The 17,155-nt window shown below is 35.1% G+C and overlaps 1 protein-coding gene across 4 annotated transcripts in view; it reads left to right on the forward strand.

Moving 5' to 3' along the window:
- The window catches only part of MAP4K4 (mitogen-activated protein kinase kinase kinase kinase 4), a 151,562-nt gene that overhangs the window by 100,453 nt on the left and 33,954 nt on the right, over positions 1 to 17,155 (forward strand). For all 4 annotated transcript variants that reach the window (XM_026707379.2, XM_026707383.2, XM_026707384.2 and 1 more), the window contains exons 10-16: positions 860 to 1,035; positions 2,063 to 2,135; positions 3,278 to 3,488; positions 11,842 to 12,003; positions 14,297 to 14,383; positions 15,011 to 15,229; positions 16,488 to 16,649. In XM_026707379.2, the coding sequence (XP_026563164.1) occupies positions 860 to 1,035; positions 2,063 to 2,135; positions 3,278 to 3,488; positions 11,842 to 12,003; positions 14,297 to 14,383; positions 15,011 to 15,229; positions 16,488 to 16,649 (1,090 nt within the window). The remainder of the gene's footprint in view (positions 1 to 859; positions 1,036 to 2,062; positions 2,136 to 3,277; positions 3,489 to 11,841; positions 12,004 to 14,296; positions 14,384 to 15,010; positions 15,230 to 16,487; positions 16,650 to 17,155) is intronic.

Raw genomic sequence — 17,155 nt, forward strand, 5'->3', positions numbered from 1 at the left:
TTTTATGAGCAAATTCAATGGGGAAGCCAGATTCACTTAAAAAACATGTTATTAATTTAACAACTACAATGATTCACTTAACAATTGTGGCAAGGAAGGTGGCAAACCAGGGCAAAATTCATTTAATAACTTTCATTTAGCAACAGAAATTTTGGGCTCCGTTGTGGTCTTCAGTCGAGGACTATTTTTATGTATTTACTTAAAATAGGTTGTAAAGTAACATAGTATATACAGTAAAATATAGACACAATGAAAACAATATAGTTGGACTAATACAATATTTCTTTTGAGAGAGGGTTTATTTTTCCAATACTTGGAAGATAATTTCATTTGGTGCATGTATATTGCTTATACACATTCTGCTATTTAGCCTATGTAATTTTTAAGTTCAGCCTGATTAGGAAAACACCAACTCTTACTACGTACATACATTCATACATACATACTTTACATACATACATGACTATTTTACTCACAAAATTAATTCACTCTGTAATAATTTCACAGATTCTTTTTTAAATCATGCTCAATTAGCTTGACCCAGACTCAAGGGAGCTCCAATTTTGCTAAGCTGTCTGTTCTTCCATATTTTTTTCCTTCAGTACTGTGAACAATATCTCCAAGGACTTGTCACAAGGAGTGGTTTTCAATATAATTAAGATTACCCTCTCTTGACATCTTAACATTTCTTTATTTGTCAATTATAAGCAAGATATTTGAATCCCGGCATGTGGACTGTAGTGCTAGTTGTTCTAAAATTTGTAAATGTTAAATATAGTGTTTATCATATAGAGGATTCTTAATTAATAAATCCGTACTTTCCCAAATAGCTGACATATATGATTTTTTTTTTGCTCAGGTCAAAGAAGTTTTTTAGTTTTATAGAAGGCTGTTTAGTAAAAAATTATATGCAACGACCTTCTACAGAGCAGTTGTTAAAACATCCATTTATACGTGATCAACCAAATGAAAGACAAGTTAGAATCCAGCTTAAAGATCATATAGACAGAACCAGGAAGAAGAGAGGAGAGAAAGGTATGTTTTATTTTTGAAAGTAGAACCACATTTCTGTATATATAGAATGTGAGACTATGCTAATTATATACTAATTAATTAAAAAATAAAGACAGCAGTTCTTTTACAACATAGGTGGAAACAAAAAGGGGACAGAAAGGGAATCAGAAGAAAAAGTAAAAGTTAAGCCAGTATTGAAAATTCAAAAGAATTTTTATGCAATGTGAACTCCGCAAACAGTACAATGGATTCTGTATATGGTAGACTAATTATATACCATCAAAATAAACTGTATACATGGAAACTGCATACAATGTTGTGAGTTCTGATAAGTACTTTTTCCACCCAGCCTCACTTCTGGCACTATGGCAGACTGCTTTGGAAACAGAAAAGGAATTGTGAAAATTGTTTGGTGTGGATGTTTACTGTTTATATAGAAGGTTAAAAAAACTGATGGGTACTAATACTTTGCATATGAAGAACCTAGCTTTCAATCCTGTGTTAAGAGAGTTGTCTTACTTGCTGTAATATTTAAATAAGGGCCAGTATAAAATTTTAATATTTAAATAAGGGCAAGAATGCTGACTATTCCCTTGATGTAGACCAGGGGTGTCCAACCTTGGCAACTTTAAGACTTGTGGACTTCAACTCCCAGAATTCCTCAGCCAGCAAAGCTGGCTGAGGAATTCTGGGAGTTGAAGTCCACAAGTTTTAAAGTTGCCAAGGTTGGACACCCCTGATGTAGACTATTCTATGTGAACTATACTGATGAACCTGAAAAGTAGCACTATCATGTAATAACATAGAACAGCGAAGTCTTAAATATCAACTTTAATAATAGTTGCCTAAATGACTTGGTGTGAGTTTCTGGGCCTTTTATAGTTCATAAGGAAACCATACTAAAGCACTTTTTTATAAGAATTCTATAGATTTTAAACTCATATTATTCCTGAAAGCTTTTAAGACTTATTTGTGAACAAAATTACTTTTCATGGAATTTGCTTTAAGAGATTTGTTGTCATAACTCTTTATTTTCAATTTCTGTCAGATGAAACAGAATATGAATATAGTGGAAGTGAAGAAGAGGAGGAGGAAGTGCCTGAACAAGAAGGAGAGCCAAGGTAATGTAATTGTGATATTGGGCTGGTGAGAACCATATTATGATTATCTCAATATCTTTCTTCAATATCTTCAATGCAATCTTCTCTATAAGGAGCTATACAAGGAGCCATTATTTAATGATTGGTTGTTTTATGACTAGTCAAAGCTACAATGGCCGTAGAATGGATGTTTGTGGCTATTGTAATTGATCCCTCTCATGTGACAGCATATCATGCAGGTCAGAATTATGACTGGTGGCGTGTTGTGTGTCACATGATCACAATTAATGATGTTTTTTACTGATTCATTTAAATGCTCATTCAAATGAATGGGTTTGCTTAATGATTGCCACATTTGTTTCACAACTACAGTGAAAAGTGCTGGAAAATTATTTGGATGCTTCAACTTTATGGCCACATAATTATGACTGTAATTCTAGGCTCAATTACAGTCATAAGTTAAGAACTAAGTAAATCTTTGATTTCTCAGCAGGAAGATCTTGACTGCTCAGACCTTGTATATGTCTGGAGAACTTAACTTGAGGCACAATAAATAGTCAAAACACAGAGTTTCCCAATACTACATAATCAAAGTTACAAAGGCACTGAAAATGTGACTTATGACTGTTTTCCACATTTAGGACTGCTATAGCATCCCAATGGTCATGTGATCAAAATTAAGATGCTTGGCAACCGCTTCATATTTATGATAGTTCTATGTCCAGGAATCATATGATCACCTTCTGTGACTTTCTGACAAGCAAAGTCAATGGGGAAGCCAGATTCACTTAACAACAATCTTAATTAACTTAACAACTGTGGCAAGAAAGGTCATAAAATGGGATAAAACTCACTTAGCAGTGTCACTTAGCAATAGAAAATTTGGGCTCAATTAGGGTTGTAAGTTGAGGACTACCTGTACCTGTTAAATACTAAAATTCAGACATTTTTCTGTCATCCTTTTCTAAGTTTTGAACATCCAAATTTCTAAACAAAAATGAGGAGGTTTGTTTTCTGCTGGTTTGACTCTCTTGTTTTTCTCTGCCATGATTCCAACAAGTACTTCTAGTGTTTGTAAGAAAAATATGGAAGATGTAAAAATAAAAAAGTTTCCAACCTTTGCTGAGTTATTTGCTTAGACTTAACCTTTTTTTCTCATGCAGTTCTATTGTTAATGTGCCCGGAGAATCTACCCTCAGACGTGACTTCCTGAGATTGCAGCAGGAAAACAAGGAGCGTTCTGAGGCTCTTCGGAGGCAACAGCTGCTACAGGAACAGCAGCTCCGCGAGCAGGAGGAATACAAGCGGCAGCTGCTGGCAGAGAGACAAAAGCGCATTGAACAGCAGAAAGAGCAAAGGAGGAGACTAGAAGAGGTAGAAATGGGTCAAAGTTGAAAAGGCAAACTTTTTTTTAATTGCCTTTTGTTCAAGAGCCAAAGGATTGAATTTAGAATCTATTAAATTACTGCATGAAGATGTCAGAATTTATCACTCAATGCCAGAATTCTTCAACGGAGCAATGGTGTTGGGTATTAGAAACCTCAATTCCCGTGAGGGTTTGCTTGCTTTTTAATACTGAATCCCTCCTGCAGTTTTAAGTATGAAGGTATGGATAGGATAGGAATGAAAAAAAATGGTTTGATGGTTTTCTGATGTCATATAGGCTGTAGATAGGGTTCTGCATGAGCTAATAAAATTAGCCATGTAATAACAATAATCCCAGGTGTAAAAAATCCATATATGGCACAGCAGCTGGATTATTCATTAAAAAAAAACCTTTTAGCCCATATTTATGTAATGAAACAGAAGAGAAAAAAATAGGAAAAGGAAAGTTGGAAAAGAAAAGTAAATGTAATAACAAAAATATTATATATATCTAGACCTTTCATACTTGCAAGTTTTATACAACCCTTTCAATAAGAATGACTACACAATATTTGTTTATTGTTAAATCTGAAATAACACAATTTCATATTTGCTTCCCCACTTTGATCCCTTAAAAGAGTTAGTGACAATTAAAATTTTTGCAGTCTACTGTTTTCCAAATGACTTTTTTAAATGATTTCCCTGATCTGGAAGATTTTGTATGTTCATTTTTGTCTTTGTACTCTTGCATAGATAGGCTGAAAACAAACAAACAATAGAGTCCCATTATTTTTCCTGCACACTCCACAGTTGATAATGTTGCTATCCAATTATTATTGAACTAAGTACTGCAGAAACAAATTCAAATATAAATTTGATTAATTAATAAATACTGCTGATACTATTTTAGCATTTTTAATCAGAATACTTAAAGCATTTGAATATGCCCTTATTTTTAAACTGAAGATTAAAGGTATGATACTATTTTGGTCCATTTGAAATATCACAATGTCAGTCTAAATAAAACCATGTTTATTTTAAGAAGGATCCCTTCTTGGTCTTTCAGCACCAGGTATAAGTAGGAAAATATACACATTATTTAAATCATAATTTTAGTGACTGCAGAGTTTATTAAAATAAAACACAAATACATGCTTGCATCCCCATAAAATGGTGCATTATAGATATATGCTATAAAATATATCTAGATTTGCTTACCAGCATATCTGGATTTTAATGTCACAGACTGAATTTTATTCTTCTTGCTATTATCCATAATAGAAGAACATAAAACCATAAATAGAATGCTTTCTTTAGTATGTACATCATTCCAATGATATCTGTATTATACTGATTTCATTATCAGCCTTCAGTCTTTAGAAGAGTTTGTGTGCATTTTGAAACAATGCATACCATAAGCCAGGGCTTCTCAACCTTTTCTTCACTACAGAGCCCTTTAAATACTTTTTGTGGCCATGGACCACCAAGGGTAAGCTCAGGATTTAAATCATAACATTTCTTCAAGCCTTCACAGACCCCCTGGGATGAAATTGTGACCCCCAGGGGTCACGGACCACAGGTTGAGAACTACTGCCATAAGCCCTTCTAGGTAGAACAGGTACACATATCCTTAAAAAATGTGACATGCCACCGTGTTAGAAAATCTTGACACTATATTATAAACAATTAAGAGAGATAATGTCTCAATCTCTTAAGACCAACTTATGTTTTGCCCCAGTATTAGGATGACTAAGAAAGATCCTTGATTGAAAATGTTTACATGTTGTGAAAACTAATACTAAACTTACATGATTGATATAGTGACTCTTAGAAAATTGTTGTTTAAGGAATCATGATACATGTAACTTTCTTACCTCTGGATGTTCTATTTACCTAAAATAGATCATTCAGAAAAAAAGAGTTTAAAGCTTAACTGCCAAAAGTATAAACTGAGCTTCGGATAGTTTAATTGATGTCAAATAGCAGAGAAGCAGAATATTCTATTGCTGGAAGTTTGTGCTTAAACACCATTGTCTTAAGTATAGCACACAATTATTTCTTTATTAACCAAAGTAAGCTCAGATTCTACAATCTGGACCATACTACATGGGTATTTAATTATTCCTTCCTATCTTCAAACTTCTTTCCCCAAATTTATTTTCTGAACAACAATTGTATCAGTAATATTAAAAATAATGTACTTTCTAGAGTTCAATTTCTTGAAGAGAAAAGGTCATGAATAGGAAACTGGAAAAAAAAATCAAGGTGTTTGAGGTTTTCTTCCTTAAATAGCCTTTTGTATTGCTTAATCATGTTTCGGAAAACACTGTGTAATGGAATCATAAACAATTATGGTGCTTTTTTAATGCATCTTTAGTTACCTTTATGATTCAAGAGTTTTTGCATGAGATATTCCATCTTAAAGTTTGAATGGAATATAGCAGATATATTTTATGCATTAAATAATCCATCAGGATCTAATAACAGTTTTTAAATATGGATTCCCCTGTAGCCTGTTCCATATCCCAATTTAATTTGATACAGTTTATTAAATAGTTGCACCAAAAATAGATGGAGAAAACAGTGTTCTCAGCATTTTTAAGAATTGTTCAGCTGTGAGTGTGATATATTTTGTGTTCCTTAGGGTAATAAAGCCAATAGAGATACCTACATGAAACTGTTACAATATGCTTCTAGCATGGCATTCATTTATGTGCCATGTTAAATTTTACTTTATTTGGTTAGTGCAGTTTAATAACATTAACACAGTTTTGAGTTTGGGAAACTTTCAGCTGTTTAAAAAAAACATAAGAGGTTATGGAACAAAAAATGATTTGATCTGATTCAAAAGTTGTTACAGGATAGAATTCATGAATATGTATGTAGATTTAGGCATATACACCTACCTGGTAGATATAAAAGTTACCAATCATTAATTCAGTTTTAGAGGATAGAAACCTTTATTAGATTAGGAGCCATGATGGCGCAGTGGTTAGAATGTAGTATTGCAGGCTGACTGTGATAACTGCCAGGAGTTTGATCTTGACTGCCTCAAGGTTGACTCAGCCTTCCATCCTTCCAAAGTTGGTAAAATGAAGACCCAGATTGTTGGGGGCAATAGGCTGACTCTGTAAACTGCTTAGAGAGAGCAGTAAAGCACAGTGAAGCAGTATATAAATCTAAGCGCTATTGCTTTGCTAAATACATATTTTGTGAGGTTGATACAATCTCTTTTTGAAAGAAGGGTCATTTCCTAATAATCATATTGCTTACTAAGTGGGGGATATTTTTGCCAAAGAGAAATGTTACATTTGAAAAGGGCCATTAATAAAGCTATACGGAAATATTTAAATAGCTAGGCAAATCTGAAGAAACACAAAAAATCGACAAGTTTGAGATTGTTAATCAAAGTGAATGTTAGTGGTGTTTTAGGGTTAGATATGTGTGTTTATTGGTAGGTAGATAAATGAATCAATGCATGACTGAAAAGATCAACGTTTGATAAGGAGAATCTTTTGGACAGGAAGCTCATATAACAGGATTGGGGTGAATTATGTTTTTATAAACACTGTAAATTGGTTACTGGTCAGAATGTAAACCTGGACTTTATGAAGCAGTAACTTATAGTAGAAACTTTGGGTCAATTTTATTAAAAACAGTTTTTTTAAAAAAAGAAAATGTTATATTTTTCAAAGAATTTGTGTGTTTTCTTTCACTCAAGCTGTCCAGTAATTTTCTTTTCAATTTTAAGTGTTATATATCTGATTCTTGTAGGTAGAAAAGCTCCATGGGCTCTGGATATTACATGGCTTGCACAGTCATTCCTGTTGCAGCAACTTCCAGTCCCAAATGGAGCACCTCATACCTCTGGTTCAAAGTTATTCCAATGACTTATATAGTACTGGCATACTCAGCGAGTGTATAGTAACAAAGATTTCTGGAAAAAAATAATCCTTATTTTCCTGACAAAGAATATCACCTCTTCATTTAGCATTTGGGTGTGCTCATTTAACAGCAGAGCCACAGAATTAGCACTTGTGTATATTATACCCTACATTAATCCATAATAATCTCCTCCTGTAGAGCTACTTTGGGAGTTTTCTAAAACTATTCAAAGTTGATGATTCTACTGCCATCGTCCCCTAATTGGCAAGTAGCTATAATACTTCTCCTTTACCTCATAAAGCAGTTCAGTAAAGGTATATCAGATTTTCTTTCAAGGGAGGGAACATTCATGAAGTGGCATCTTATATTAAGAAGCAAGTATATTGGCTAGTTTTAAAGTTCTAATAATATAGTTGCTCAATATAGGCACAGTCCTCTGGCAAAGTCACTGGATTTCTTCTATTTCTCTTATCAAGCTGCTTAAGCAGTGATTGTGGTGCTCCACATCCTTTCCATATTGGGATAAAGGCTTCTTTGTTGCTTTTCTGCTGTCAGTGAACATGTACAGAAAGATTTCTGGTGCTATTGTAAATTGTCTGGATTGCTTCAGAATTCTGGCTGTCCCGGTCACTTCATACCACTGAGATCTTATGAAATGTTCACTGTTGCATCAGCTACCCAAGAATTTTCATGGTGGCAACAAATAGAATAGAATAGAATAGAATAGAATAGAATAGAATAGAATAGAACAGGGGTTGCCAACCTTTTGGACCTCAGAGACCACCCAACTCATATTTTTAAATCCCAGGGACCACTAACCAGTTCTGTGGGCATGGCCTAATTTGTGGGTGTGGCTTGGTCATGTGACTGGCTGGGCATGGCTTGTATGTAAATATTATAAATATTTATATAAATATTGAATTTTTTTATTAAAAAAGAGCAACTTGTACCCAAAATCAGGCAAAGCAGGCAGGCAGATTGAGTTGCTCACAGAATCACAGATTCATTCAGAGATCTATCTATCTGCCATCGGCTAGCTCAGTCTGTTACATAAAATTTGCTTGCCATGAGGCTGCACTGAATAATAAAACCTTCAGTCCTAAGGGAGGTTCGGCTGTGCTTAAAAGCATAGCCGAAGATCTAAAGACTAACCACGAAGATCTAAAGAAAGCAAGAAATCCAATCATTTACTGCTTTCTAGCTAATCTAAATCTCCCTGCACAGCAGGAATGATGGTCAGAAAATCCCAGCTGATGGTCGGAAAAAGGAAAAATAGCAACTTAGCAGGCAAGTTTGCCGAGTAAGGAGTGAGTGGGCAGAGAGGGTTCCTGCGGGCCATGTGGGTGGCACAGACTTGTGTTTCTGTGCAGCCTGGATTAATTGCTTTGGGGGGGTGCTCTGGGGGTGAGATTTCTCTGCGGCCCACCAAATATTTACGGCCCACTGGTTGGCAACTGCTGGAATAGAATAGTATAGAATAGAATAGAATAGAATAGAATAGAATAGAATAGAATAGAATAGAATAGAATAGAACAGAACAATTCTTTATTGGCCAAGTGTGATTGGACACACAAGGAATTTGTCTTTAGTGTATATGCTCTCAGTGTACATAAAGGAAAAAATAAAATACATTCATCAAAAATCACAAAATACAACGTTTAGTGATAGTCATAGGTTACTAATAAGCAATCAAATCATACTAGGAGACAAATAAAATATAAATATAATATGATATGATATAAATTGTAAAGATACAAGCAACACGGTTATAGTCATAAGTGGGAAGAGATCGGTACTAGGAAGAATAGTAATAGTCTTAGTAAATAATTTGGCAGTGTTGTTGGAATTAGTTGTTTAGCAGAGTGATGGCATTTGAGAGGAAAATGTCCTTGTGTCTAGTTGTTCTGGTGCAGTGCCCTATAGCGTCATTTTGAGGGTAGAAGTTGAAACAATTTATGTCCAGGATGTGAGGGGTCTGTAGATATTTTCACAGTCCTCTTTATTTTCTCAAATATTGAGGTACCTCAATATTTGATAATACACTTTCTAACATCTGCTGCTACTACTATTTCCCATGTCCCATGCTGGCAAGTAAATATTGATCTATTGATATTTGTACTTTCTACATTATGTGGCTCAGAAGCAGCAACAGAATAATCACTATGGATTGTTTTATTATACTCTTCCCTCTTACTCAGACTTAGTCTAAATCTACCTTTTGTCCAACTAAAAGAAAGGCCTTATATTAACAACTATTATTCAGCTAATGATTTAGATGGAGTCTTCAAACAATTCCAACTACTGAAATAAGATGTGATATTTTAACTAGATAGTTTTTAAACCAGGGTTAGAGTTGCCTTTTCTCTCTTGTCTGTGGGGTGATAAGTAGTGTTTCATTTTCAGTAACCTTTGCCAGGCTATATTGATAAATGCTTCATAAGGGCAGTTGTGAGTATGCTGGTCTTTGACAAAAAAGCTTGAGAAGATGCTGGGATGAAGGATATATAAGGAAGCAGTTTTTCTCTTGTCAATAATCAAGCCTGCATAGCACATACCATCATTTTTCCTGGTGAAATTGCTCTTCCCAGTCACATGCATCCTAAGGAAGAGATCCTTTAATCCGTTGCAACAACCAGTTATTCCAATAGTAAGACAGGGTGAGTTATTAAGAGTAGATGAGATTATACTCACCATTTAGTTTCAGCAAATGCTGTAAGGATTACCATCAGGAAGGGTGTCTAGCCCAGTCCACTCTCAACACATGCCAAAAGTCTTCCACGCTATATCAGTTAGTAGTACATGAATAGTCCGAGAGAAACCTCTGTACCGGCTAGAAGTATTCTGAAGCCACATGAATTGCTTCATTCAGTTGAATTTGGGTGGCCTTTTAGTTTGTCAGAGCAAATCAGAACACTTCTGTGACCGTATCAAAATAAGTATGAACAGTGATAGACAACACCGCTACAGTCTTTATATAAGCAAACATAGTAGATTCTGTTCCAGTAGTATTAGTGCTTCAAGTGGACAATGGTTCAATTTGCAGATAGCAACAGACATCAGGCAAAAGCACTATAATAGACACATGATGCTACACATCAGTGGATATGTTATCTTCAACATTACTTTTTAGAGTGGGGATTGTCAAAGTGGAGTATATTCATTGGAGAGAAATCAAGATGATAATGGACTTAAAAGAACAATTTATGAGGGATCACCAGAGAGTGAAGACTGCAGAAAAACATGATTATTGTGAAAGGATTTGAAGAAGGATCATGTACAAAAGTGAAAGAATTGTCCAGTATCATGCCAAAAGACAGGCGACAAATTGATATTTTAATTTACGAAAAAGTAGATTTTAGTTGGTATCAGGGAGAAAAAAATTCTTTATTCTTGAACTTTTCACCAGGAGAACAAATTATCCTGTGAAATGGTGGACTGTCCTTCACTGGAATTACTTAGGCTGACTCACCATCTACCAGGAATGCTGTAATTGTGGATTCATGAGCTAAGAGGTTTGAACAAGGTCTGTTCAAATCCTTATATTCCATGATTCTGTGAATAAAGATTTTGGCTGCCTCAGGAAGTTTTCTACTACAATAAAAGAATTGCAGTTTGTTTCAGTAATAGCTGCTTGACTCTGCTTAGTTATATTTTTAGTTTCTTTTTAGTAGAAAGTCTTTCATCTCTCCATGTCTGTTTTCCGGTGATCTCTGTAGATCATCTGCCAATTAATCCATGAAGCACAGACTAATTCATCCAGACACAAAGCATTTCCTTAAGGAACTGATTATTCTGTGTTTCAGCCTATATTTTTGCAGACATTCCTGACTCTGATGTAGGGTTTGACAGTAAAGTATTCATGGTTTTGATCTCGTCGCTTTTAGCCCTGCAGTTTTCAGAGTAAAATGAACTACTTTTATCATTTAAAATAGCCTTAGATGATTCTGGATGGTGTACAAAAATTAAAAACCAAATAGAATAAAATTATTAACAGCAATCCAAATAGCCAAGGTTGAAAAAAACATGATATCAGTCTTCAATTAACCGTGGAACAGTGGAACTTGCTGACATCTTAGTCCAAATGTCTAAGAGAAATTCTTTATTTAGCTACTTCAAGAAATTTCTAGAAATAAGTCTCTGATGACAGCACTGCACTGTCTGTATGGAAGCAATTTTAGTGGCTTCCCTATATTTGGTGATTTCTTATATACAATCACAGTATTCACATTTTCCCACACGGTAGCCAATTAACCATTTTAAAATGTTAACAATTGTAATTGTAGAAGCGCATTTCTCAAAAAATTTCAGATAATCCTGATATAATGAAAAATGAAATTTGATTGCCAATCTTCTAAATGATGTTGGATTGATAATGCTGAATAGTGATTCATAGCAATAGAATCCATAGCTTCTGTATTCTGATTTGATCAGTTGATAAAAGAGAGATTACTTACACCCATTGTTACTTGAAATGCAGCAACAGAGAAGAGAGCGCGAAGTTAGAAGACAGCAAGAACGGGAACAGAGGAGGAGAGAACAGGAAGAAAAAAAACGATTGGAGGAGCTGGAAAAAAGGCGGAAAGAAGAAGAAGAAAGGAGAAGAGCAGAGGAAGAGAAGAGAAGAGTGGAGAGAGAGCAGGTAAACCTGAAACAACGTGAATCAATTATGTATGATTTTCTCTTCCTTCCTTCCCTTTACTAGAGGAAACACTAAGGAAACTTTTGGATACAGTCTAAAAATGTATATTTCCATCAGTCTGGATAGTATGTTAGTATAGTCATTTCCTATGTGACTAGAGAGTGTGACACTGTACCAGACTATTGAGAGCAGGCTAGTTTGGGGGAACCTAATTAGGAATATGGGAAAATCTGAACTAATGTTTTATGATGAATTCTTTCTTCCTAATTCTGGGCAGTAAGTTTCTTCTCAAAGTCACAACATGTAAATATAGTAATAGACTTTCTTTATCTGCTTATACTGAAGCAAATGACTTAGTTCAAATGATTTAAATGCATTCATTTCTCAAAATTGATCAAAAATGGATCTTTGGAAAAACTACATTAGCTTCTCTGTCTCATACATGAATCTTGCCTGTTTGAAATATAATTTGTATATGTGACAGAAAGTAGAGATATTCATATTGGAAAAAATAATTTTCAGAAAATATACTAAGCACTAAGAACATCACTGTGCTATTTAAAATTTATTGTGTTCTGCTATAAAGTTGGGCTTTGATGTCAAACAACGTATAATATATAATGGCATTTTGCAGAATACATAATAATAGAAATGTTGTTTTAGAAGTGTATGTGATACTGCACTTAAGAGATGTTCGTGTAGTTTAGCTTACCTGAACTTCCAGAAAATTTGGAACTGCAATTCCCAGAACTGTTGGGGGAGAGGCTAGATTGGAGAAAACTTTTTCCCAACTTAATTTTGGGAAATATACATACAGTGACAGTCATATAAAACAGATTAAAAAATGTTCTCCCTGAGTAATTTAATTGGGACTTAGGAAATCATCTTTTCATGTAGCTGAAGAAGTGCATCAACCATCTGCCATTGTTTGCATGCAGCTAGAGATGTATTGTTAACACACACTTTCCAAAATGTACAGGTAGTCCATGATTTATAACCATTTGTTTAACAAATTTTCAAAGTTATGAAGCAACTGAACAAAGTGACCTACGACTGGGCCTTCCACTTAATAACCATTGCAGCATCCTTGCAACCACGTGATTAGAATTTGGTGCTTGTCAGTCGGCATTTATTTACAATGATTGCAGCAACCAAGAGTCATATGATTTCTATTTATGACCTTCCCGGAACTATGAGCAAAAGCAGTGGATTCACTGAATGATTACAGTATTTGTTTAATGATCATAGTAAAAGTCATAAAATTAGGTGCAACTCACTTATCTCAACCACATTACTTAGCAATTGAAGTTCTGATCCCAATTGTGGTCAAGCATCAAGGACTACCTGTATTGCTGGCATTGATAGATTTTGTTAAAAACAACAACCATATCACTACAAAATGTTAACTCCACTTAATTCTGCATATGCAAGGATTGTATAACAAGCCAGTATGCGTTTTGTTTTGTTTCGTAAGATTTCAAGCAGTCTCATTTTGCCATTGCATTGCGTCATTAATTCCTTTTGTGTTCGCTGTCTTTTCATGTATGTTTGAGCGCATGTGTTTTCTTTTCGTCATTAATTTGCACGACAGGATGTTCTTAGCTTTGGATATGTTGCTGCATATTTTGACTTGGCTTAGGAATCCAGACTTCTGGAGTGTCACTGAGTTATATCTTTCTCTAGTGGATGTGTTTTTTTTTATGTTCTGTCATAACCACCACATACTTCAGATTGGCATTGTCTGCATTGATGATGAGGCTAGGATCAATTTATAGTTGAGGTTAGGGTTCTAATTGACAGGTCTTTTTGGTGCAAAGCTTGCAAAAGGGATGCCTTAACTAAGCCTGGCTCTAGTTGTTGCTCATGGTTCATCATAAGGTGCAAAACTAATTCTTTTATTAAAAATGCATGTGATTTTGTGTTGGCTGTGTTGATAAGACTTGCTAGTATTAACTACAACCCGTTTTTAAAAATTCATTTGCTTGTTTTTAAGTCAAAATTCTATAGGCAAGATTAATTTTTCCCAGGCCACGATTTCTTTTCCTCTTTTCAGTTATTTTTTCAGAGGGAGGGTCTGTAATGGATTTTTTTTTTTTTTGCAGTCCTTACTTTAGCTGATTTGGTTTTATTTAATTGTTCTTTAGGGAGTCCATTATTAAATCTATTATTGAATTATCACCGGAAGGTGAATTGGGATAGGTGGCATTTTTCTTTTGTGTGGTGGTGTACTCAGGTGCTTTGGTTACATTCCTGTTGTGAACAATTTTATTGCTGGGTAATTTCTATGTGACAGGAGTATATCAGGCGACAGCTAGAAGAGGAGCAGCGGCACCTGGAAATTCTTCAGCAGCAGCTGCTCCAGGAGCAGGCCATGTTACTGGTAAAGCACTGTATCTGTTTTGTTAGTAGCTACTGTTTGGGATTGCTTTCTCTGACCGGTTGTCCCAGGTTGTCTTTAAATGGGCACAGCTGAACTTTATGCACAGTAGAGCCTGGCACAAGAGTTAACATCCTACAGTGTACTTGGATGCCAGACCAATGTGAACCATGCTGTGTGATTATCTGACAAGCCAATCAGTGAAGATTTCCCCCCACCCTCATGTTAAAGAAGAAGTTTCAGTTTGATAATTGACTTTCTGAACAACCCTTCTCAAAAGAACAGGAGTGCAGGCCATGTTATTTTTTATTAAATATTGGATATAAAAGTCAGGATACTACGTTCTTTTTGGCCCACCCATTTCCCCCACCACAACAAAACCCCTCTACCCTTCAGTGGTAAAATAGAATTATGACCGTGCCGATCACAATAGGTTAAATAATACTATGCCTGTAAGTATTGAAGCTAAGTGTAGCGTACAATGTTTTGTAAATTAAGGGGAAAACCTGCGCTTTATTTGAATGTAATTTTGAAGTTTGGTACATTTACTTACACTGGAACTGCAGCAAAATGTATAACTGCCAAGTGCCCATCAGCATGGTGTTCATATTTTGACCTGTTCTCTCAAAGGAATACAGATGGCGAGAGATGGAGGAACACCGACAAGCAGAGAGGCTTCAACGTCAGTTGCAACAGGAACAAGCATATCTTTTGTCACTTCAGCATGATCACAGGAGGCAGCAACAACAGCAGCAGCAACAGCAGCTCCAGCAGCAAGAAAGGAATAAACAAAACTATCATACCCCTGAACCTAAATCCCATTATGAGCCTACTGAAAGGCCACGGGAGGTAAATTCTATCTCAAGTTATTAGAACCAGTGTTGCTTTTAAAATATCTAACAGACTTTATGTAAAGACTCACCTTCCCATAAGAATGTCGAGAGAGGAAGATGAGTGTGTCCCATTACCGTCTGGGAAGAAAAGGACAATTTTGAAATATACTTTTACAGAATGTATACCTTGTATGGTGTCTTTCCTTTTATAGAGCACCTGTAGGTAGCATGTGACCAATTTCTATATTTGAGGTTTACCCAGGAAAAACACATCAGGAACCAGCAAGTTAGCCCATAAAATCTCTTCTCATATAACATTCAAAACAACATGAACAACATGAAATTTCTTAATTGATTACTAATTGCTATGTTCCAATCACTTCTGAAGAAGAACCTCTCGTGAACATACAAATCAATTTGCTTAACCTTTAGCAGTGAGAGGTCTGTCGTGACTGGTAGGATTTGGATTAAATAAAGCTTAGTAAGATGACACCTAATTTATCTTAGTGTAAATATTTTATGTTAGTGAAATAACACAGTAGAGGTCTTCCACATACCATTAATGATTATAGTATTACAGCATAATCTGTGCTATACCAATAATCTGGAGAAAGATTTTAAATTATATTAATCCATAATTAATCTGATGACAATGTGACAATTTACAAAATAGGTTCATGGATGTAAAACCATATTTTGGCTGAAACTTTATTACTACATTAAAGATAACATTTTTGGAACAATTCCAAATTCCTTCTGAAGGAATTTGAGGATTGTACTTAAGGCTTTCAGGAAGCATCACAAGCTCCAGGGCCCAAGTTCTAACATGCTTCAACCTTATTTAATTTCCAAGTCCAAATAAAGATAGCCAAATGTTGGTACTAGTGGGATAATTTTCACTAAAACATTTTTCACAAAAGGGTCATGTGATCAGCCAGTGTTATGTGCAGATTAACATTAATCCTAGCATGTTGAACTGATGCTGAACATGGACCATTATATGGAGGAAAAATTATTTATTTTATTGTATTTGAAGTATAATCCATCCCAATCCCAAAGAGCAATGGGCAGTAATAGAGATGAGCGTAATATCATATTGGGAGGAGCTACATAATAAGCTTAAGATTTTAGATTACCAGATTACTGTGTGCAATCTGTTGAGTTGACCAGAAACATGATATTTGTAGTTTCTCTGGAGGAATTTTATTTCAATTTCTAAAAATCCTCTTTTTATTATGTTAGTTGAGTCCAGTTATGTTTTTTTTTCTTTCCAGGTTGATGACAGATATAGAAAGAATAACCAGAGCTCCCCGGAAGCCCAGTCTAAACAGGGAAGCAAAGTGTTAGATCCACCAGTGCCTTCAAGATCAGAGTCCTTTTCAAATGGAAATTCCGAGCCAGTTCAGCCATCATTGCAAAAGCCAATGGAATCACAGGTAAAATCATTGTGAAATGTATGATGATGGAGAACAAGGAAGAGTTGGGAAGTAACATATATGGAAAGCAACAGATTACGTTACACCAGTATTGTATGGTTATATATGGCATCCTAATAGAAAATACTTTTCCATAATTCTGTGTGAGGGGTTTTCTTGTTTTTCTCCCCAATAGGCTAACTAACACTCCATTAACATATAATCTCTCACTAAAAGCATTCTTTGTCATATCTTTCCTTGGTATTTCTTAAAAATTTATTTCATTCCTTCTGAATTTGACATTTTGAAAGAAAAATTCTGCAACTGCTTTTGTATGTGATAAAACTGATTTTTCATGGATTAGCAGTGATTAAAATAGAGTCTTACTTCTGTTTAATGCATTTTCCTACAGTATTCTTGAGATAATAGTTGAATTAACTAGGGTAAAGGGACACAATTTCTGCTTCAGGGAAATGTTCAGTTTCTGAAAGCCTTGAATGCAGTACCCAGAGTCCTCCAGAGGTTGC

This window comes from Pseudonaja textilis, chromosome 8, assembly GCF_049901715.1.
Source record: "Pseudonaja textilis isolate UNSWEBS1 chromosome 8, rPseTex1.2, whole genome shotgun sequence".
Classification (NCBI taxonomy): Eukaryota; Metazoa; Chordata; class Lepidosauria; order Squamata; family Elapidae; genus Pseudonaja; species Pseudonaja textilis.